This window comes from Prosopis cineraria, unplaced genomic scaffold (assembly GCF_029017545.1).
Source record: "Prosopis cineraria cultivar Desert tree isolate PC_DT_omini unplaced genomic scaffold, ASM2901754v1 PC10, whole genome shotgun sequence".
In the NCBI taxonomy this organism is placed as follows: Eukaryota; Viridiplantae; Streptophyta; class Magnoliopsida; order Fabales; family Fabaceae; genus Prosopis; species Prosopis cineraria.
This window is the reverse complement of record NW_026555341.1, coordinates 33731678-33754436: the sequence shown is the minus strand read 5'-3', so window position 1 is coordinate 33754436 and position 22759 is coordinate 33731678. Positions and strand designations below refer to the sequence as shown.

Sequence of the window (22759 nt, the reverse complement as noted above, 5' to 3'; positions counted from 1 at the left end):
AGGGGAAAATGGTAGAAAATCATTTGAGCATGGAAGGCAACAATAAAGGGAATGGAACGGATAATCTTGAATGTTATAAAGAGAAGAAAAGGAAAATCAAAAGGAACACTTATGGAAGTTATGGAATAAAACCTCTTAGTTAACATTATTCCCAAAAGCTTGGTTGATGATAGAGCACAATGACATCATACAATCCATCTAACCGACCCTACTTAGTGGGACAAGGCTTGTTGTTGTTGTTGTTCAATGAATCCAGGTTGACCACGAATTTTGGCCATGGAAAAGGAGCCCAAGAAGGAAATTGGACTTGTTTCCAAGGCCTATCTAGCCCATACACACCCTATATTCAACAATACATTTGCTCAATCCCTATCTTTTCTCCTGAACTTTTGCTCTCCCTATAGTTCTCATCACCATAAAATTTGCTGCCAATCAGCAAGCCTTTTTGAAGGATTCAAAAAGTCAATTTTATTACTTTCAAGTTTTACAGGTTTCCAACATTCCATGCTTTATAATTCTCATCTTATCTGTCAAACATGCTTCTCCATTTTCTCCAAAAATCTAAAGTCTTTTAGTTGTCTCACAGATTCAAGGTTTTGATGTCAAATTAAGCAGTTGAATCCACCTCAATCAGAATTAGAAACGATAATTTAGTTTTCAAATGTAGTGCAAGTTTTATAGAGCCAAACTCCTAAGAAAAATTTGCTACAGAACTATTGAAGCAATAAAACATTTCAAGAATTGTGCCAGAAACAAATGTAACATTTAAAGCACTAAACTCAAGGACTGCAGCCACTAGTAATTAAGTGTTTTGAATGAGAAATTGAGAGCCTATAGCTTAAATAACAAGTTCAGCTAGCATGCATGCATGATACATGAGATTTAGGAATATTAAGGGAATTAGAGATATAAGGGTAGTTTGGGTATTTAGTATATTCTCTATAAATAGGTCTCTAGATTGTAATGGATGGGTATGAATGAAATTAATCTCTCTTTCTCTCTATTCTTCTTTTGCCTCTCCTCTTTCTCCCTCTTTCTCTTCTACCACTATCAAAGATATCAGAGCCATCTCTTTGGCCATAGCTCTACCGGAGAACCGATCCAATGAACGCATTAGTGCCCTTGAACACTGTTTGGAGATACATACATCTTTGCTTCAACATAACCAGCAAACATTAGCACAGCATACTCACGATATCACTAAGATAAAGCAAGCCATGTCTCAGCTTATGCAAGAAATCTTGGCTAAGTTCTTTGTGCTTATCAACCAGCACTTGCACCCATCAATGATTACCTCTGTGTCTACAATAACCGTGAACGAGTACTCACAGCAACAAGCATTCGACATGAAGGAGAAAGACACGGACGAGCCTGTTATCAACAAGGCTAGTACAGATTCAACACTCACCCTTATTGACGAGGAGATGGTGGATGAAGTGACTGAGACAGGAATATCAATGCCATGAAATTGGACAATGTCATTGCACGCATTACAGAAGACCAAAAGAAGCAAGATAGCGAAGAGATGGAGACACATAAAGCTGTGAAAACGTTAAATGCTTCTCCAACTTCAACTTTTGACTCTCTTTTTTCCGTGTGTCTTCTTGGCCATTCACCGTCGACGCATCCACCATCAACTTGAGCACCAACACTCCAGTCGCCATCATCACCTATGACTCTACATTTTTCACAAGTCTCTGTTCCACATCAAAAACTTGACACCTACTGCCGTGGCCTCAGACAAATCAGCATTGGAGGCGAGATACTTCAGGTTTCGAAACTGTCCAGATCATTGGCTACAACCACGACATGGGAGGAGGAATATTGATCGGCAGCTGAGGACAACCTAGAGTAGAATCAAACAGAAACATTATTTGCAAGGCAGGTAGGGCTGTTGAAGACATTGGGTCAAGTGGTGTTCGCAAGGAGATTACGGAACTTGGGTTTTTCAAATTTTCTCCCGAGTCCAAGATCTCTCTGTAGAGTGAAATGAACAGGACGAATGTAAAGGGTCATCAAAGCGGTGTGGATGTTTGGGGAAATGGGTTTTAGATCTCTAATTCAGATACGCATACAAGTTTTGCGAGTTTGGACGTTGTGGGTTGCGGATTTTCTTTCAAGTTTCTGAAATCTTCTTTAGTAGGGAGGATGTGCATCTATTATGCATTTCCACGATAAGGTTGCTCAATGCTGCTACGGCCAGGTGTATTCCAAAATTCCTCCAATTGCTTCCCACATGGCAGCAAGGGCAATGAAAACACACCTAATTTACTTTGGGTGACTAAAGGCAACGAAATTGGGCCTTCCCAAAATGATCCAATAGTGCAAATATCCTTGAGTAGTAATTGGAAGCTTGACATGGGCCTTTAGCCAAGCATGCTTCGATGCCAATATATGGGACCCGTTGTTTCAAGTATGATTCAAATGCAATTATAGGCATTTTTACAACAGTTTAGTTGCTCGAATGCCTTCCATGAGTTATTTCCCAACAATTCTAAAGTTGGGTTAACCTATAATCAAGAGGAGCTTTGTGAAGTTGGGCTGAAAATGGGCTTATGGTGGGCGAAGCATGAACCTGTTAAACAATTATGGATCCTCTACTCATTGGTTTTTAGCATCAACAACTTTATATGGAGGGTGACAATGGGCTTCTATATTGAAGGAAAACTGTAGAAAATCTGGGCTTTTGATGTCCATTAATTTTGTTCTTAAATTATTTTATTTTACAAGTTTTAGCAACTTGAGGTAATAAAAAAAAACAAAGAAGTCTTATTTTAGAGAGATATATATATATATATATTACTTTCTGCTTTTGTACCGATCCTTGAGGACAAGGATCTCTTGTTGGGGGGAGTATTGATACATGGGATTTAAGAATATTATGGGAATTAGGGATATAAGGATAGTTTGGGTATTTAGTATATTGTCTATAAATAGGTCTTTAGGTTGTAATGGATGGGTATGTGATGGAACCCTCTATGCTAATAAACTTAAAACAAGCAAAAATACAGAAAAATACCCAAAAAATGGGACTAAACAAAAGAATGGAGTTGTATCACCAGCAAAATAAGGAACTAAAAGTACAAAGTACATGAAACAACACAAAAAACAGCCCAGTACAGCAACAAAAACATAAGTTACACATGAACAAATGATGAAGAAAGATATCTTCCTCCACCCCAATCTAGCATTCAAGAGGCCAGAGCTCTCTCACCACTCACAATTTTCAAAATGCTCCACCCCCTCCCTCTAGACGAAAGGAAAGATTTAAAGACCCAAAAAGTTACAAGGTTGAACATAATCCTAGCTGAACCTAATCCCTATTCATACATCACTATGTCCCCCTATGGCCAGGAACCTTTGGGTAATTCTCTTATCCAATGGAAGATAATTCTTTAGCCTCTTTCCTACACCAAGTCCCTTCATATAGACTATGTTACAGGCCCTAGGAAATGATATATAAATCTGTTCTAATTCTTCAACTCTATCAGTATGAATGGAATTATTCTCTCTCTTTCTCTCTATTCTTCTTTTGCCTCTCCTCTTTCTCCCTCTTTCTCTTCTACCACCATCAATGCATCAACCTTATCAAGCATAAATGTTAGTTTTATCAAGAGACTAGAAAGCTTGCTTGTCAGGATTTCTCTTAATTTGGTATGCTTTTAAGACTCTTCTAGCATTTGCTGGTTTAAGGATGCCAGGTCATCCAACATGTTATACCTTCTCTTCCTACAATACCTTCTTATTTCATCAACAATAAATAAATTATCCTATCTCTTTCCTCCTAACACCAACACCAAGTCCTAGCAGCCTTAAGCTCTGCAACCTCAAGAAGTTCTTAACTTTATTCAAACCCAGGAAACCAGAAGAATGACTGGAAAGTGGTAAGACATGCAAAAGCCCAATCCCCTTCAAAATATCTTTCAAAAAGAAAACACACACACACACGCATGCATGTAAGCGTGTATGCACAAGCTGAAGTTCTACATAGTGTCCCTATATCAATCCCCACATTGAATCTGGCCTTGTCCAAGATCCTCTAAATGTCAATACACGTTTCTCCCTTACATTAGAATATTCCATTCAAAGTAAGAAAATTCAGGATGCTGGCATTAAGAAATGGGAGAGCCTTATTGAGATGGAAATACTCTTAAAGTCAACTGAAACTTGAAAGGAGAACAGGACTCGGAAAAAAGAAAGAGGAAACTAACATATTATACCATGATAGCTTCAGAGAGCCCTTCTGCAATTGCAGCATCATCAAAACCACCACCACCAAAGGACAGAGATGAAAGCCATTTCCAGAATGTATCAAGGTCACTTGTCCAGCCAGTCCGTTGCGCAACAATACCTGCATTCAACGATGCCCAATCAAGTAAATATACTCCATATATTAGTCAATTGCATACAGATTTTCTGGCGGAAGAGAGCAGAATTCAGACTTCACAATATTCAAGAGATTATAATCTTGTAAATTAGTAAGTAGTGAAATTTTGTCCAATTCCTTGCTCTACTTCAAAACTAACAAACAATTGTTAATATATTCTATATTTAAATTTATCCTCAAACTCATCTCCTAATTCCCTTGTCAAAGAAATCATTTTAAAGTGCAAGGGATGGGTAACAAAGGAATAGTTGAAGAGAAATAGTAAGTGGTACAATCATACAACAATATGTTTACACAAGCACTTAAAAGAATAGACTCACAATCATGCATCAACATCTGAAGTCCTAATAATTCAACAGTAATGCAGTCTAACAAGAGAAGATTTTAATAACACCATTAAAAGATTATGCAAGACTGTACCAGAATAACATCCACGAGTACTAAAGGTAACTAATGCAAACTCAACATTGGAAGTTGAAGGCTTCTGCATAAAAAAGGGAAAGGAGAAGTTAATAGACAAGCAAACCAAAACACATCTATTATCAAGCTTGAAAAAATATCACATCTACTAAGATAGCAAAAGCTAGAAACTGATGTACTCTACTTCACACATTATTGAGGGCTTAGACTTTTTCCACACTTCTCATGCTAATAGCATTTATGGGACTTCACCTAAAGCTTAAACCTTCAGGATGGATAAGTCTTCCTATACAGCAACCAGAGCAAATTTCCTTAATACTTCTTTCTTTTTTTTCTTGTAGCTACTTTCTTTCTTTTTCAAGAAAAGGAAAATCAGCATCAAAGGTACAAGAGAAGATATGGCATTAGCGGCCAGAAGATAGCAAGAAAAAAATTAGAGAGAGAAGGCCAGGGGTGGGGGTGGGTGTGGGGGAGGAGACTCCACTACATAGAAAAGCTGTCTCAGTCTTTGTGCAAATCAAAAATTATAATTCATTTGAAACACAAACACTCATTCATAGAGCACTAAAACAAGGCTGTAAACAAAACTCTATCCCACAATAGTAGTAAGGGCAAGGAGATATCCTTGAAGATATGAGCAGCAAGCTTCCAACACCTAATAAATCCTTTAGATCGGTTACACAACTTTCCTCTACCCAAGTAATTGAATCAAAGTAAGCCAACAATGGCTTCAGGCTAGAGTTTAGGACTTACAAACAGCATAAAACAAGATCACATAAAAAATATTTAAGCAGGTGATTAGTTGAAACTTATATTATTTCACTGTGCAGATATATATACACAATTACAAAGTTGACTGTATAAGGAAATAATCAGAAAAAATCAAATCACTTATTTACCCTCACAATCTTGTCTAATCATATCCCCATAAATCAGAATCATATCCCTATTAATTAGAAAAGAATATTTCCTAATTAATTACGTTTCACACTCCGCCTCAAGTTGGATCATAGATGTTAATCATATCCAACTTGCTTATACAATTCTCAAATGCGAGCTTATGTAATCCCTTGGTTAACATATCAACTGCTTGGGGACTTGTTGGTAAGAAGGTCAACAAATGATCCCATCTTCCACTTTTTCTCTAATAAAATGCCTGTCGATTTATACATGTTTCGACCTTTCATGCTGTACTGGATTTAAGGCCATGCTTATAGCTGCCTTGTTATCACATTAGAATTTCAATGGTAGATCTAGTCTGACATGTATTTTCTCAAGGATTCTTTTCAACCATATTTCCTCCATTATGCCTTGAGCTAAGGCCCTTAACTGGATTCAGCACTACTCTAAGATACAACTCTTTGCTTCTAACTTTTCCATGTAACCAGGTTTCCCCACACGAATGAACAATAACCAGAAATAGATCTCCTATCTGGGTGATGTCTACCCCAATTTGCATTGGTATATACTTCTATGGTTCTCCGCTCATGTTTCTGAAACAACAAACCCTTTCCAGGGGTGCCCTTCAGGTACCTCAGAATCCTTTATACTGCTTCCATGTGTTTTACTTTGGCTCACACATATACTGACTAGCTACACTTACTGTAAAGGTTATGTCAAGTCATGTATGAGAGAGGTAGATAAGTTTCCCTACGAGTCTTTGATATCTTTCTTTATCAACTAGTTTGTCTTTTTCGTTATCTTCTTTTTCTTCAATTTTCTTAGTCTCTTCATTAGAGTTTTCTTCCTTTTTATGAACTTTGGCCTCTTCTTTGGAACAACAATGGGTGTTTCAACAAGTTTACACCCTAACATGCCTGTCTCTTTTAAGAGATCAAGTATGTATTTTCACTGAGATACATGAATTCCCTTCTTTGATCTTGCAACTTCCATTCCCAAGAAGTATCTTAACTTTCCTAGGTCCTTGACCTTAAACTCTTAACTCAATGCATTCTTAATTTTTATGATTTCCTCACTGTGATCACCAGTAATAACTATATCATCAACATACACAATTAGAATACACCTCTTACCTCCTTCTAGTTTAACACACATGTGTGATCTGATAGTCCTTGTTTGTAGCCTTGAGACTTCAAGACTTGTGAGAATCTATCAAACCATGCTCTTGGTGACTGCTTTAATTCATACAGGGATTTCTTCAACTTGCACACTTGATCACCTTTGCCTTGATTAAAACCAGAGGTAGAGTCATATACACTTCCTCTTTCAAGCCTCCATTTAAGAAGGCATTCTTAATGTCTAATTGATGCAAAGGTCATTCGAGGTTTACCGCTATAGATAGTAACACTCTGATAGTGTTTAGCTTGGCCATTGGTGCAACGGTTTCTTGATAGTCTATGCCATATGTCTGTGTAAACCCTCTAGCTACTAATCGGGCCTTCAATTTTTCAAGATTCCCATCGGCTTTGAATTTTGGGGTGAACACCCACTTGCAGCTTACAAGTTTCTTGTTCCTTGGTTTATCCACAATTTCCCAAGTCCTATTTTCCTCTAATGCTTTCATTTCTTCCAAGACAGCTTCTCTCCATCTTGGTGATTCCAGAGCCTCATGAATATTATTTGGAATACTAACATCATCTAGGTTTGCAATGAAAACTTGATACCCAGGAGATATAACTTTATAGGACAGATATTTTTGAATTGGATGCTGTGTACAAGATCGAGGTTTCTTCCTGGGGGCAATTGGCAAGTTCAGATCACTATCCAATTCTTTCCTGGCTTCATCATTGACATTCACAACCTCTATGATGTTCTCATTTGCTTCTACAAGATCTCTTATCGGTTCTGAATCAAGGATTGCCTCGGGTGTGGGAGGTTTAGTACCTTGCTTCTTCTTCCGTTTATAGGTTATGATCTCTTTTTATGTGATACTTGTGTCCTTGTTGTCCTCTGTACCTACATTTTCTTTTGCTTTTGGAATAAAAGAGACAGACATTGGCTCAAGAGAGTTGAGATCAACAAATGGAATAGGGGAATACTTAAAGAATGATCCAAATTCATGCCAAGTCCCCCTTGAATTGAGGGAGGAGGATAAAAGGAGTCATGTTCAAAAAAAGTGATATCATGACTAACGAATAGACGCCGAGAAGAGGGGTCAAAACATTTGTAGCCTTTTTGAGAAGAAGAATAACCGATGAACGCACACTTGATGGCCCTAGGTTCAAGCTTGGAAGTAGGGTTAAGATGTACAAAAGCTGAGCACCCAAATATTTTCAAAGGGAGATTAGTTTCAAGATAGTGGAGAGAATGTATTTCACGTGAGCGATCAAGAGGCATGATATAGGATAAAACTTTACTTGGCATTCAATTGATGAGGTAAGCAGCAATAAGAATGGCATCGCCCCAAAAGAATTTTGGCGTATAAGTGGTAAACATAAGCACGGGCAACCTCCAATAGGTGTTTATTTTTGCGTTCGGCAATACCATTTTGTTGGGGGGTATTTGTACAGGAAGTTTTATGGACGATGCCCTTTGTTCTCAAAAAATCACTCATAGTTTTATTCAAGTATTCAGTACCATTAGCAGTTTGGAGGATTTGAATAGAGGTGTGAAATTGGTTAAGAATCATGGTGTAAAACTCCAAAAATATGGATGTGACATCAGATTTCTCTTTTATTAAGTAGACTCAGCACACAAGAGTATGGTCATCTATGAATGTAACAAATCATTTAGCTTGAGTTCGGTTTGGAACATGGGAAGGACCCCACACATCACTATGAATGATAGAAAAAGGTTTAGATGGTTTGTATTTAGAGCGTGGAAGTGAAGAACGATGGTGTTTAGCCAATTCACAAGTACCACAATGAAAAGTAAAAATTTTATTGAATGAAAAATGAGGAAACAAACAACTTAAGTACGGGACATTGGGATGACCCATTCTTTTATGCCATAACAAAAGATCATTATTCTCAAAAGTGGACACAAGATTATACCGAATGCGAGACTAAGACCACTCACGGTTGATTCATTACGGTAGTATAGCCCATCACACTCCTCAACACTGCCAATCATCCCCCGATGTGAGATCCTAAAAGATATAACGAGTAGAGAAAAAATGAGCACTACAATGAGCTTGTTTAGTCAACTTGCTTATGGATAACAAATTATAAGATAAGTATGGAACATGAAGAATTGAATCCAGTTGTAAAAATTTAGAAATAGTAAAGCTTCCCTTTCCAGCAATAGAGGAAGATGTTCCATTAGCAATATCCATTTTCTCACATCCACTACATGGAAAATATGATGTGAATAATGTGGAGTCTGCTGTCATGTGATCTGAGGCCCCAGAGTCAAGTCATTAAGATGGTTTATGGAAGGAGGAATTTAATGCCTAATGATTATTACCTTGCTTAGCCACAAAACAGTGTGTAGGTTTTAAGATGGTTGCTCAAGTCATTGTAGCATATTTAACACCTCTAGGAGCTTAATTAGCTGGTCTTTATCCATTTGAGGGATAGCAGCAGATTTGTCTAGGGCATTTTTAGAAGTAGCTTGATATCCACGTGCCTTACCCTTACGTGGTTTCCAATCAACAGGCTTCCTATGAAGATCCCAACACTTGTCCTTTGTGTGACCAGTCCTTTTACACTGATCACATGAGATTTTTCCTTTTGTCTCTTTCTTACCTTGATCAGAGTTCCTACTTACCAAGGCAGAAGGTTCAAAAGAGGAAGATACGGGAATAAGGTCAGTAAGCATCAACCAAATCATGCATATCTCTAATGCATCACTGACACATGCTGAAGCCTTATTAGTTTAGTAGAGCTTTAGCATCAAGCAAAAATAACAATTATAATATTGGCAATGAAAGAATCTACTAGCCAGTGCATAAAGTCAGGAAGAACAAACAACATAATAAACAAATATTTGTTCCTCAATGCCAATGAGACGATAGGATTTTACTTTGCCATCCGTGAATAAAAGTACAACAAATTAAATAAAAGAGCCAATAAAAAGTGAGCAAGTCACATTAGACACTAATACAGTCCTCTCATCTTTTCCCTAGATAGTATTATTTTCATTTGAGTGAAATCATGCATACCTGCCCAATTGTGTCATTTCCACCCAAAGACCTGTATGAATACCATAAGATGTTAAAAATAGTTACTAACAAATTGTAAAGTGAGGTAGTTATGGAGAGTTAAGTTATTCATCTAAGCTAAGACGGGAAGGACTTAACATATGAGGATTGTTAGATGTAGGTTTACCTTACTGCACATGTAAAAGGAATCAACTGATAATTATCACTAGGCACTAGATAGAACAACTGGGGGTGGTGAAGGGTGAAATTAACAACTATCTTCAATATATTTCAAGAAAACGGTTGTTCCCACTAGAGCATGCCTTTAAACAATAGTCATCCCAGTTTGCAGAGCTTCATTTTACTATTAAATATTGTTATTCAACACAGAATAATAAATGTTATCTTAACCTCTAACCACCAACTACCAACTAATCCATCCATTAAAGAAATAAAATAAATTTACATTATTTAACTACACATTTTAACACTCCCCCTTGAGTTGGAGAGTGGATGTCATCCATTCCCAGCTTGGATGCTAATGTATGAAAATGTTCACTTGACAATCCTTTTGTGAGTATATCTACCAATTGATCAACAGAAGGTATGTAAGGAGTAAAAATTATACCACTTTCCAACTTCTCTTTGATAAAGTGTCGATCAATTTCAACATGCTTGGTCCTATCATGTTGTACAAGATTATGAGCAATGTTGATAGCTAACTTGCTGTCACAATAAAGTCTCATTGGACCTTTCCATTTGATTCTCAAATCTGATAAAATTATCTTTACCCACAACAACTCACAAATTCCAAGTGCTACAGCTCTAATCTCAACTTCAGCACTAGATCTAGATACTACATCCTACTTCTTACTCCTCCAAGTAATGAGATTTGAGCCAAGAAGCGTCAATATCCTAATGTAGACCTTCTAGAATCCATATCCCCTCCATGATCTACATCTGTGTATGCCTCAAGAGTCAATTTTTTCCCTCTCTTAAACAAAATGCCTTTTCCCGGAGTGCCCTTCAAATACTCAAGTATGCGATAAATCGCTTGTAGATAAGATTCTTTAGGATCATGCATAAATTGACTTACCACGCTCACAGCGTAGGCAATGTCTTGCCTAGTGTGAGCTAGACAAATCAATTTACCAACAAGCCTTTGATAGGATTCCTTATTGACAAAAGGCAATGAGAAGGAGGTTTGCTGGGCTTATGACTTTTCTTCAGTTTGCCAAGACATCTTCCTTTCTTGCAAAATCTGTGATTCTGTTCAATTGAAATGTCCAAAGGTTTGCACCCCATTTTTCCTGTTTCCGTGAGAAGGTTAAGAATATATTTATGTTGGGATATGAAGATGCCATGCTTAGAATGCGCCACTTCAATGCCCAAGAAATATTTCAACCTCCCTAAATCTTTCATTTGAAATTCTTTCATCAGTTGACTTCACAAAGATTGAATCCCTTTCAAATCACTCCCTATTACTATGATATCATCAATATAAACAAGTAAAATTGTTACTCCCCCTGAAGATGAATGTTTGATGAACAAAGTGCGATCGCCTTGACTCTGTTTGAATCCTATGCCAACCATGGCCTTTGAAAACCTGCCAAACCATGCCTTGGGTGATTGTTTCAAGCGGTACAAAGCCTTTTTTAGCTTGCAAACGATACCATGAGGAAGATGAGAACCAAAACTAGAAGGAATCTCCACATAAATCTCTTCCTTTAAGTCACCATGTAAGAATGCATTCTTCACATCAAACTGCAGCAATTCCCAATCATAGAGAGCTGCTAAAGATAATAAAATACAGAAAATATTCATTTTCGTAACATGAGCAAAAGTTTCTTCATAGTCAACCCCATATGTCTGAGTATATCCTTTGGCAACAAGCTAAGTCTTGTATTTATCTAAAGAACTATCAGAATTGTATTTCAGAGTAAAGACCCACTTACACCCAACAAGCTTCTTTCCCTTCAGTAATGGACCAAGATCCCATGTATTGTTGTTCTAAAGTAAGTCCATCTCAACCTTCATTGCCTTAACCCAATTATCATATACTAATGCCTCAGATACAGACTGTGGTATTGAGATGGGATGAAGACTGGTGAGAAAAGCTTTGTGACTGCAAGACAATTTCTCATAGGAAAGAAACGAAGATATTAGGTATAAGGATTTTTTGGTACAACTGCAGGCCCCCTTTCTCAGAGCAATAGGTAGATCCAAATCAAGCTGTTCTGAATTATTTTCAAATCCATCCTGACAATCAGAAATATCATGAGAACTTGAAGGAATTTCAATGTTTTCAGGAAGATCAGGAGTTACCTCACAATTTTCATGCACAGGTTTAGAAGTTTGAGCAGGAGTCATTTCAGATGATTGGACTTATGTAAGTTGAGATATTCTTTTCTTCTTCCAAGTGAAAACCTGAAGTGGACGAGTAGATTTAGGAGTTGATGGTGCTTTCAAGGTCTCACTAGGTAAGGAACAAAGAAGTTCATTGACAAGAGGATCATGACCCTAGTCCTCACTAAGAGGGCTCTCTCTTTCAAAAGGGGTATTAAAATAAGAATCAGATTTGGAATAAGTGACATCAACAAAGACAAAAAAATTCCTAGAAGGAGGATGATAACACTTATACCCCTTTTTGAGTAGAGGAATACCTAACAAACACACATTTAAGAGCTCTAGGGTCAAGTTTAGTCCTTTGTTGAGAAAGCACATGAACAAAGACCACACATCCGAATATTCTAGGTATAAGTCCACTTGATGCATTAAAATTAGGGCAAAATTGGGTAAGAACATCAATAGGACTTTTTGAACCAAGGACCGGGGTTAGAAGTCTGTTAATCAGGTGTGTAATAGTTAAAACTGCTTCTCCCCAATATTACTTAGGCACATTAGTTTGAAACAATAAGGCTCTAGTAACATTAAGAAGATGACTATTTTTCCTCTCAACTACCCCATTTTTTTGGAAAGTATTAACATAGGCTAATTCATGTAGAATTTCATGTGTATAAAAAAATATGGACAATGATTGATTAAAAAAATCTTTTGCATTGTCAAACCTAAACCTTTGTTTCCCAACTCTAAATTGAGTTTTAATCATGTTATAAAAAGTGAGAAAATAATACTAACATCATATTTTTGTTTTATCAAATAACTCCATGTTACACGAGTGCAATCATTAATAAAGGATACAAACCATTCAGACCCGATAACATTAAGGACACTAGATGGACCTCAAATATCACTATGAATCAAGCTAAAAGGAATAGAAGTTCTTTTATTACTCATCGGATATGAAGATCTTTTATGTTTTGCAAACTCGAAAACATCACAAAAAAAGACTCAACAGGTACATCTTTAAACCAAGAAGGAAACATAGTTTTCAAAACATTAAATGAAGGGTGACCCAAACGACAATAATAAAGCCAAATCTGATCTTTTCTAGACTTGACTTTTTTTGATTCAGAAGACGGGGAAGCCATCAAGCTTTGAATCCCACTATATTCACTTGGCTCATCAAAAAAATAAAATCCCTCTCTTTCTTCAGCAAGTCTAATCATCTGATTTGTCTCTCGCTCCTGAAAAAAACAAGAGAGAGAAAAGAATAGAATATAACAACCAGAATCAATAACAAGTTTTTTCACAAAGATAAGGCTTGTGCATAGTTTAGGAACATGCAAGACATTCTTTAGGAGAAGACTATCACTCAATCTAACATCCCTTTAACCAACCACAGTAGCTATATACCCGTCACCCCACACAATTTTTCTAGTACTAGGACATAGACTATAAGATATGAAATTCTAGGAGAAATTTGTCAAATGATTTGAGGCTCCAGAATCCACAATCCAAGAGTGAAGAAAATCTTGTTTTGAGGCATTAAATGCAAATAAAAATAAGACAAATGAAAGCTGAAAGGAGATACCTAAGAACCCCAAGAACAGATACCTGTACCAAAACCAGAAGTAGTCACCTTGTCAAGTGACTCTAGCATAGATATTAGTATTTCAATCTCTCCCTTAAGGTCAATCTGATTAGAATTCTCCCTAGTAGAATCAGTGGCCACATGAACTTGCCTTTTTTTCATATTTGGAGGCTTACCATGCAGCTTCCAGCACTTCTCCTGAGTGTGCCACAGCTTCTTGCAATGAAAACATTGAATAGGTTCTTTCTTGGAAAAGTCTCCTCATTTCTCATTTTCCACAGAATAAGGAGCAACATTCCTTGATACCAAGGCAGAGATTTCCACAGATGGAGTTTCTATCATCACTCTTCAACGGCCTTCCTCTGCTAATACAATGGCAATGGTCTCATTGAGAGAGAGAACATCTTCCTGACCAAGAATTTGAACTCTTACAGGAACAAATTCTGAATTAAGCCTAGCAAGACACTCAAAAATTCTCTGCTTCTCAATCAAGCATTTAAAGGTAGCCGCATCAGGATCTTTCAAAGTAATGCACTGATAGTGGTCTAATTCTTGCCACAAACTCTTCATAAGGGTCCAGTATTCAGTGACAGATTTACTGCCTTGTTTGGTATTGAAAATCTTGGTCTGTATCTCATAAATTTGGATAGCATCCTTCACCTTCGAATAAATCTGATGCACCATATCCCAAATCTCCTTAGCCGAGGATAGAAACAAACACGTGTGACTAACTTCAGGGGCCATAGATTGCCACAGCCAAGACACTACCATTGAGTCAACTTCATCCCAAGCATCAAACTTAGGTTCTCCTAGCTTAGAACCAGTCCAAAGTAAATGACTAAGCTTCCCTCGACCCTTTAAAAAGGTACGAACATACTAAGACCAGGCTAGAAAGTTGGCTCCAGTCAATCAATGAGCAACCGAAACACTTGGCAGCTCCCCAGAAACCCCAAATGAGGAAGACCCAATACTATCATATGTGTTTTTTTGGTCAAACATGACTAAAACAAGGAGAGAAGGAGATTCCAAGCAAAATGGAGGTGACCGGAGGCCAAACAAAGCCCATACGTGCTCTCACGGGCCGAAAATGCAGCACTGAGCAGATTCAGTCGGGCAGCGCATGGCGGCGGACGATGGTCAGCCTTCTAGGTCCAGTCAGTCGGCAACAGGCGAAGGCGGTGGTCCAGTGCTTGTAGGCTATATAGTCTCCAACAACAGTGAGTTTGACTATTCATAACCCTAACACATAAAGACAATTGAAACCCTAATGCAAAAAATGAACCCAATCTCAAAAGAACTCTAAGCCTCAAATAGGCTCTGATACTATGACAAATTTGGTAAAAAATTACTCTTTTATTATTTTCACTACTATCATTTACATAATGCTATTTATAAGAGTACATCAACATAGAATAATAAATGCTATCTTAACCTCTAACCACCAACTATCAACTAATCTATCTATTAAAGAAATAAAATAAATTTACAATATATAACTAGACATTTTAACAGAATTTTTCAACACATTATACAGCAATTATACAAGAGTGTTGGCTCAAGTATATGCAAACAAAAAGATGAGATCTCTTATCTAATTTAAGTGTTGAACTGTCACACTCCCTCTGTGTCATGATACCATTTAGACATGACTGAAAATTTAAGAACAAAGGAAAAGTCGTTTATTTTTGTTGTAATCTCATGGCAAAAAGAGCTTTTAGGCGCTGAATTTTTTTACCTTCACATTCACTTGATCATTATTAATTAATAGCAAATAACATGTTGTGTAGGTACATACAGCGTTATAAGGCAGTTCATGTTCTGTAAAAAACAATAATTTAATAATAAAATAAACAGTATATCAAAAATTTAACTCACATCAGACATCACTGATGCATAACTCATACTAACTATATAATAATTCAAAATCTAACTAAATTAACAAAAAATGCAACATCAGACATTTGAATCATAAACATGTCTGTCTCTGCCAGACACTATAGGAAAGAAATATTGGGTACGGGAGTATAAAATATGAAATTTGCGTGCATTGAAAATTTAGAGCGATTTGGATATTGAATTAATCAGTAGTAATTAGGCGTTACAACAGTATTTTAAATTAATTGGGAATTAATAGTAATTTAGGATTTCTCTTCTATCATTTGGGGTTTGCCAGTTCAAGTTCTAAGGATTGCTACAAATTTGGATTTGTCAGACATGAATTCAGAACTGAGAATGTGTGTAAGAATTGTGTTTTCCCACTTCTGTCCTTCCCCACTTTCTGTCATCCCATAATCTCTCTCTTTCCTTCATTGCTCTATTTGTCCAGCATCAATTTTCCCATTGCGCAGGGGCCTACAGAGTAGGAGAAAGCATCGAATCCATTCCTATCAAATTTAATTCTTGAATGAAGAGAAATGAAGAAAAAATACGTGGTCCAAAAGAAAAGCGCAACAGTGTGCTTAAAATAAGGGTACATGATGCAGTTCACAGGGGTCTTGCCATTTTTAACTTTTCTTCTTTTCTTTTGGTTTTTTTTTTTTTTCGGTGGTGGGGATCATGTATTTGAATTCACCTCCCATGCCCATGTAACCAGAAATATATTGGCAATGAATGATCCTGCCTTTAAAATGACGGTAAGCTGTCAGGACTCACCCAACATCCAAATGTTATAGAAATTCAAAGCAGGTAGCTATTGATTCTCTCCCCTAAACAACTAGATCTTTGGGGCAATCTCCCCAAGGTTTGATTCAGCAGCCAAGAAAATGTATCAAGCATTCACAGTATTCAACCATGATTTCATCCAACTTCAGCAGAATTTTTACAATTGATGAAACAACTTTTGCAACTTGATTAAAATGACCAAATCCCAAGTCCACTAAGTGATGGTTTAACTATATCTCTTCAATCAGACCCTTGAGAGATAGTTAATAACGGAAAATAAATTATCAGACTGTCACTTTTGAGATCAGTTTCTGAATGTACCATCTGATTGCGTTGCAGCCATTTGCTTCGTAAAAAGAGTATCCACAGTCAACTTAGAAATGAAGACAACAAACACAACATGTAAACCAACAAGAACAACTTAGCTTACAAGATTAGCATTACATCTTCAAGTTCTTAGAACTTGAAAGGAAAAGGCGAAGGGGCACGGTGTTTCGTCAATTCCATGTAAGTGGCAGTAATTACGAAGGGATAAGACTCACTTACATCACTAACACAACATGCTAGAAGTTGAAATCTGAAAAATCAAGTCAATGAAATAAACTTGAATTGGAGTTGAGGCAGACTGTAGCTTTATACACCAAAATCAAAGCCGAAAAACGCCATAACTCAGAGGTAGTAACAAAAAAAAATCCCTAACCATGATTCAATATAACTAAGCGCAGATACCAAAAGAGAACGGAACCTGATTATCTTATCGAGATAATCCGAAAGAATGGTTTGCCAATACGGCCCCATAGCAGCAGTGGTTTCGACTACGACAATCAGCTGTTTCTCCAACATGATTGATCCAGAGTTCTTCGAGACACGCGGTAAAGTGAAGCAGGTCTGAACCAAACGATCACTCTCATTCGCCTCAGCCTATTCTCTCTGGAAATACAAAGAAACAGTGAGTATTTATACGATGCTTTGTGGCAGATTCATTGTGCGGAAGGCGTAGCAGAAATGGAAAGAGGTGAATTGCATTAAAAATGTTGTGCTCTTTGAATTAGCATTCAAGAGGGAGAATCCGCAGCCGGCAATGGCAAGAGAGCGACCCAGCGCTCGCTCTGTGAACGGAAGGTTGGTAGTTATAACGAATTTAACAACTCATCGGAGAAGTCACAAGGCTTGCTTCTTGTTCTCATCACGCGCGGAGAGAAGTATAACGACTTGCCTGGTGCGCCGCGTTCGTGAGCAATGGGTAAAATCAGAAGGAACTTGGATATGAATTTTGTTTTATTTCCTTCCTGGTTTAAGGAAGAATCTAAACTTAAAAAAAAAAAAAAAAAAAGATGAAGCACAATTTATCTTTAATTAAATAAATTACTTCAGTGCTACGTGTTTGATTACACATATAAAATTTAATTTAATAGACATAAAAAACTTGTAATAGTAAATTGGTGTTGTTTACGTTGTACAACTAGCAATACAGCCATAATTTGCACATGTATATTCAATATAACATGATATTTATAGATATTTTTAACTTTAATATATATATATATATAATAAAAATATTTAATCTAAAACATTGGATTTAAATCCTTTAAATTGGAAAATCCTATATAATTCTTTAAATCAATGGTAATCAGCGCAATTATATTTTCTCAACTTTTTCTTTAAAATTATTTCATTTGATTTTATTCAACTAGATTTTATAACTCATGTCACACAAGAATCTTAACACATTATTTAATTTAAAAAAATCATAATAGAATGAGAAAAAAAAAAAGAGAAGATTTTAATGAGCTTTTTTTTATAAGTGATGATACAAAAATTTAATAAATAGAAAATATAAAGAGAAAGCCTAAGAATAATAAATTAAAAACAATTTATGGCCATTTATTTCAGTTTATTTTTGAAAAAATATCACTTATTTTTTAAAAAAAATTATTTTATGAGTCTTTATAATATTTTATTAAATTTTTAAAATAATTAGAATCCAAAAGAATATATTTCAAATTATTTTAAAAAGCTACTTTAATGTTAATTTAAAGATAATAATTAACTTACTGGAGATATAGTTTAATTAAAAATATTTTTTAAACAAGAGTAATATAATTTATTTTAGTTAAGAACATGTCCAAAGCTACCCCTTTCACCATGACCTCACATTAACTATTTATTTTTATTATAGGTTTTACATTTATATTTTTAATCATAGCCCCACATTCTTTCATCTTTTTTAAATTATATAAAAATAAAAATTTAGAAAAAAAAAGCTGACCATGAAAAAAAAAAACTTGATGGAAGTTTACTATTCAAGTGAATAGAAAACCTCATCACACTTTACAATATATGAAGATTCAATATATTTTTGTGTTTGTTGTATTTTAAATTGATAAAGTTTTATTAATAATCATTGTAGAATATAAAATTCTCATATTAAATTTAATTCTCTTCCATATTTATTGTGTTGATATGTTTCTAAAACAGCATAGACTTGTAAGAAATAGTTATTTATTTCATCTTCAACTTTTAATTTAATTATAATTATAATTATAATTATAACTCATTCTTTTAAATTCAATTTGTTACAACTTATATCATTAATGGTGCTTACATGACGTTTTTATCAAGCAATACATTAAAAGAAATAAAATCACAAAAAACCAAAAAGAAATCTAAAATTTAAAAAGTGGCAAGGATGATTGTGGAGTGGAGCAATTTGAATACTTCCTTATCGTGCCTAGCTTCCCTCCTTCGTTGCCTACAAAATTTTCATATATTTTTATTTCATTTTCTATGCCTACCATTTTTTTCCACTTCTTCTTCAATATTATCCCTGTGTGCAAAATCTTTTAAACTTGGTTCCTACATTAAAAATGTAATTGGTGTCATGAACCTATATTGAAACCATCAATCTTTCATGATATCTTTGACAGAATATCTCTTTTCTATGTTGACCACTAGTAATTTGGAGACCAAATTCTTTCGGTTGTCGTGAAATTCAATCAAGGAATGTGCATTGAATTATAAATGTTTTCTTATAAATTTTCATCACATTCTTATATGGAAGATACCCAAAAAAAACAAAGCAAATAGTTGCCCCAACAATCTATTTCTATTTCAAGGAAGGATTCAGAGTAACTTGAAGATCAAATTATTTACTTCCCAATCCTGCCTTCAATTTTAGTATCTCTTCATCCTTTGCTCAAACTTGTCTCAGCCCCTTTTTTAAATTTCAAATTTATTTTTTGCTTTTCATGATTTTATTTTTTGAATGTATTATTGCCATGTAAATCTTACAGGGTGGTAATGAGCACGCCATGTAAGCACCTTGTGTGACACATATAAATGAGGTCTAATTTGATTATTTTATTAATGTATTATTGCCATATAAATCTTATAGGCTACTAATGACACCTTTTGTGATATATATAAATGAGGTCCAGTTTGATCTATTAATGACAAGGATGAAATTTTTAAACAAACCAAACTTCAAGGATTATATCCTGATGAGTTAAATTTGCAAGATTAAGTCATAACCAAGCTAAAAATTAAAGGTCAAATGAATAATTTTTGCATAATATAGAAACATATAAATATTGACACAATTGTACATAGATTTTCATATTTATCTTAAATGATTATCATAATTTATGTTTATATTAAATTATTAAATTCAAAGAATGCTAACTTGAAAATGTTCATTTTATAAATGTCAAAAAATGTTCATTTTATTTTGGAAAAATATATCTATTAGTCCTTACAGTTTTTCTCAATTTAAAATTAAGTCCTTAAAGTTTTATGTTTTGTTTTAATTGAGCCATTTTAATTTGATCAATTAATTTTGTCGGTTAAATAGTAATTTAGACTCTAAATTGTATGCCCAAAGGTAATCTGAACTGTAAACTCGTATGTAATATAGTTTGAATCTTAAACAATTAAATTTGGGAAAATCTCACCACTGCTGTTAAATTGGACTAAACGTTCGTTTTGTGGGGCCTATATATTCTAACATTTCCCTCCTCTCTCTCTCCCCCCTTCTTGCTCCCCCCTCTTTTTGTGTCTCTCTCTCTAGTTGGCCAGTTGGTGATGGTCGAGCACTCTTCCTCTTCCTCCCCCTCCCCCCTTTCTCTGCATCTTTCTTCTCTAATTGATGATAGATGCATCGCATTCAAGCCCTCTCCCCCCTCTCTCAAAGTCTCTTTTCTCCAACTGATGACAGAACCATTACAGTAAAGGGACGAACTCAACCTCAACAAATTCTTATCAAAAGTGGCTAGAGTCTATCAAGGAAGAACTCCAAGTTTGCCTAATCTAGTACTCGCTTACTCTTTTTGAGCATCGATGCCATTCTCTCACATCACATCAAACTATTATAAGAACCTCTGTCAGCAACCCTAACTCTATCTCCCTTTAATAAATAAGTCCTCAACCTTGCTAACTGTAACACCCTCAAATTTACAAACTAATTTTTCGCAAATCATTAATTCAATAAATCATTTTTTTTCATTGAACCCTCATCATACCCTTATCATGGTAGAAAAATTTCTACCATGGTACATCTAAGACAATATACCACAGGTCTTAAAATATCTCAAAAAAATAATTAGAACCATGAGGGACAGACAGGATCCTCATGGCATGATATTTAAATCAGGTCATGAATCAAGAGGGACAGATATAATCCTCTTGGTCATATAAATACTTTTAATAAAAAGGATTAGAGTTTACATGCTTTACAAAGAAGATATGTCCTAATTGGCACAAGATACATTATATAATCTAAAATAAGAGGCAACGTAAAAGATGGTGTCTCATACACCATAGTTACACCTCTGGTGCTTTCTCGGCCGGACTCGCTCCTGTAAAAATGTTAACCACGGGGAATGAGACTTAAAAGTCCCAGTAACCAAAAATTAATATGTAATGATACATGCGGATGTAACTAATCATGCGATTGCTAATTGGGCACACAAAACATTTAACTGAACAATATTTTCAAACAAACCGAACAAGTATTTAATTTGCATGACTGCACCTTATATCCTCCTTTCGCCATGCTCGGACGCCAAATCACCCGGCCAAAGGTGAGTTGGACCAAGCGACACACCACTCATTGGGTCCAATGAGGGCTTACCACATGGTAATAATTAACCGAACAGAAATTCCCATTAACACCATACATTAAAATACCCTGACAAGTCATGCATCATTCAAATATTCAAACAGAAATATATCCGAATAATAATATCTCATCATGATAAATAAAAATAAATTTTTAACCCACTTGGCATTGATTTCACAGAAGTATATAACAGTATTTATTTTCAATAATTCATAATTTTTCCAAACAACAAAACAACACATAACCATTCACAAACACACCCATCACAACACATTAATAATGGTTACCTTGTGTCTTGAATAACAAGTTCCCCTTCACAACTCCTTTTTCACCACTATCTTTGTCAATATAATCTACATAATTATTTCACAATACTATATATTAATTTTACATTAAAATAAATAACTCTAATTTAAATAGTTAGAAAGTCTTAGATCTATAATCCATATTAACACTAATTTAAGATTTATGCCTCATTTAACTTCCCAAATTCTTTTCTAAAATTCTCGTACCCTAATAAACTATTTTTTTATCCTCAAATCACTTCTAGTATCACAATTTCATCCTTCTATATTCTAAAAATTTATCCAAAAATAAATTAAATTTTAAAATTATCCTGAAGCCTCAAATCACCTTTCTATAATCTCAAAAATACCTATTCATACTTAAATAAATATTTAATAATATAGATTTATCCCTACATCTCAGATTCCACATAAATTCAACCATATAGATCTAGATTTTAACTCAAAAATTCTTAAACATGAGTTTCAACCTCAAAAAAATATTCTATAATATTTATTATATCCCTAAGAGTTTTAACCTATATTTTTAATCCATCATATCATCAGATTAACTATCCTATAGAAAAATCTTAATTAAAATATTTACTCTATCCTACAAAATAATCATATCACTAGAAAGCTAATATTATTTAGAAAATAACTATAAATTAATTTTATAATTAAATAAATTTTTAAATGCTAATCTAAACAGGAAAGTTAGAACATACCTGAAGAAAAAGAAAATAATCCTCCCTTGCGAGAAAACGCCGAGCAACGTGAGAGGAAGAGAGAAAAATAATATAAAAATGGAATTGTGAGTCCCAAAATTATATTAAAAAAAACTATAGGTTTGAATTTAATTATTCAAACCTTTGGGCTAAAAGTTGCAATTTCCTCTAAATTGCATCTTAGCCTC

The 22759-nt window shown here is 35.1% G+C and overlaps 1 protein-coding gene and 1 long non-coding RNA gene across 5 annotated transcripts in view; both read right to left on the bottom strand.

The window, feature by feature from the left end:
• Window positions 1-17697, bottom strand: part of LOC129322647 (mediator of RNA polymerase II transcription subunit 25-like) — a 31989-nt gene extending 14292 nt beyond the window's left edge. The window contains exons 1-5 of one of the 4 annotated variants that reach the window (XM_054968959.1): window positions 17468-17697; window positions 17189-17373; window positions 9870-9900; window positions 4808-4871; window positions 4221-4351 (exon numbers count right to left, since the gene is read on the bottom strand). In XM_054968959.1, the coding sequence (XP_054824934.1) occupies window positions 4221-4351; window positions 4808-4871; window positions 9870-9900; window positions 17189-17286 (324 nt within the window). In that variant the 5' untranslated portion in view covers window positions 17287-17373; window positions 17468-17697. Of the gene's footprint in view, window positions 1-4220; window positions 4352-4807; window positions 4872-8785; window positions 8855-9869; window positions 9901-17188 lie in introns of those variants that run through there. The other 3 variants (XM_054968958.1, XM_054968961.1, XM_054968960.1) reach the window with 3 other exon arrangements.
• Window positions 17698-21183: 3486 nt separating this feature from the next.
• On the bottom strand, window positions 21184-22759 carry LOC129322655 (uncharacterized). The gene is made up of 3 exons (XR_008596272.1): window positions 22572-22759; window positions 21847-21912; window positions 21184-21296 (listed from the first exon to the last, which is right to left on the bottom strand). It is a non-coding gene; the product is annotated as an uncharacterized LOC129322655 (long non-coding RNA).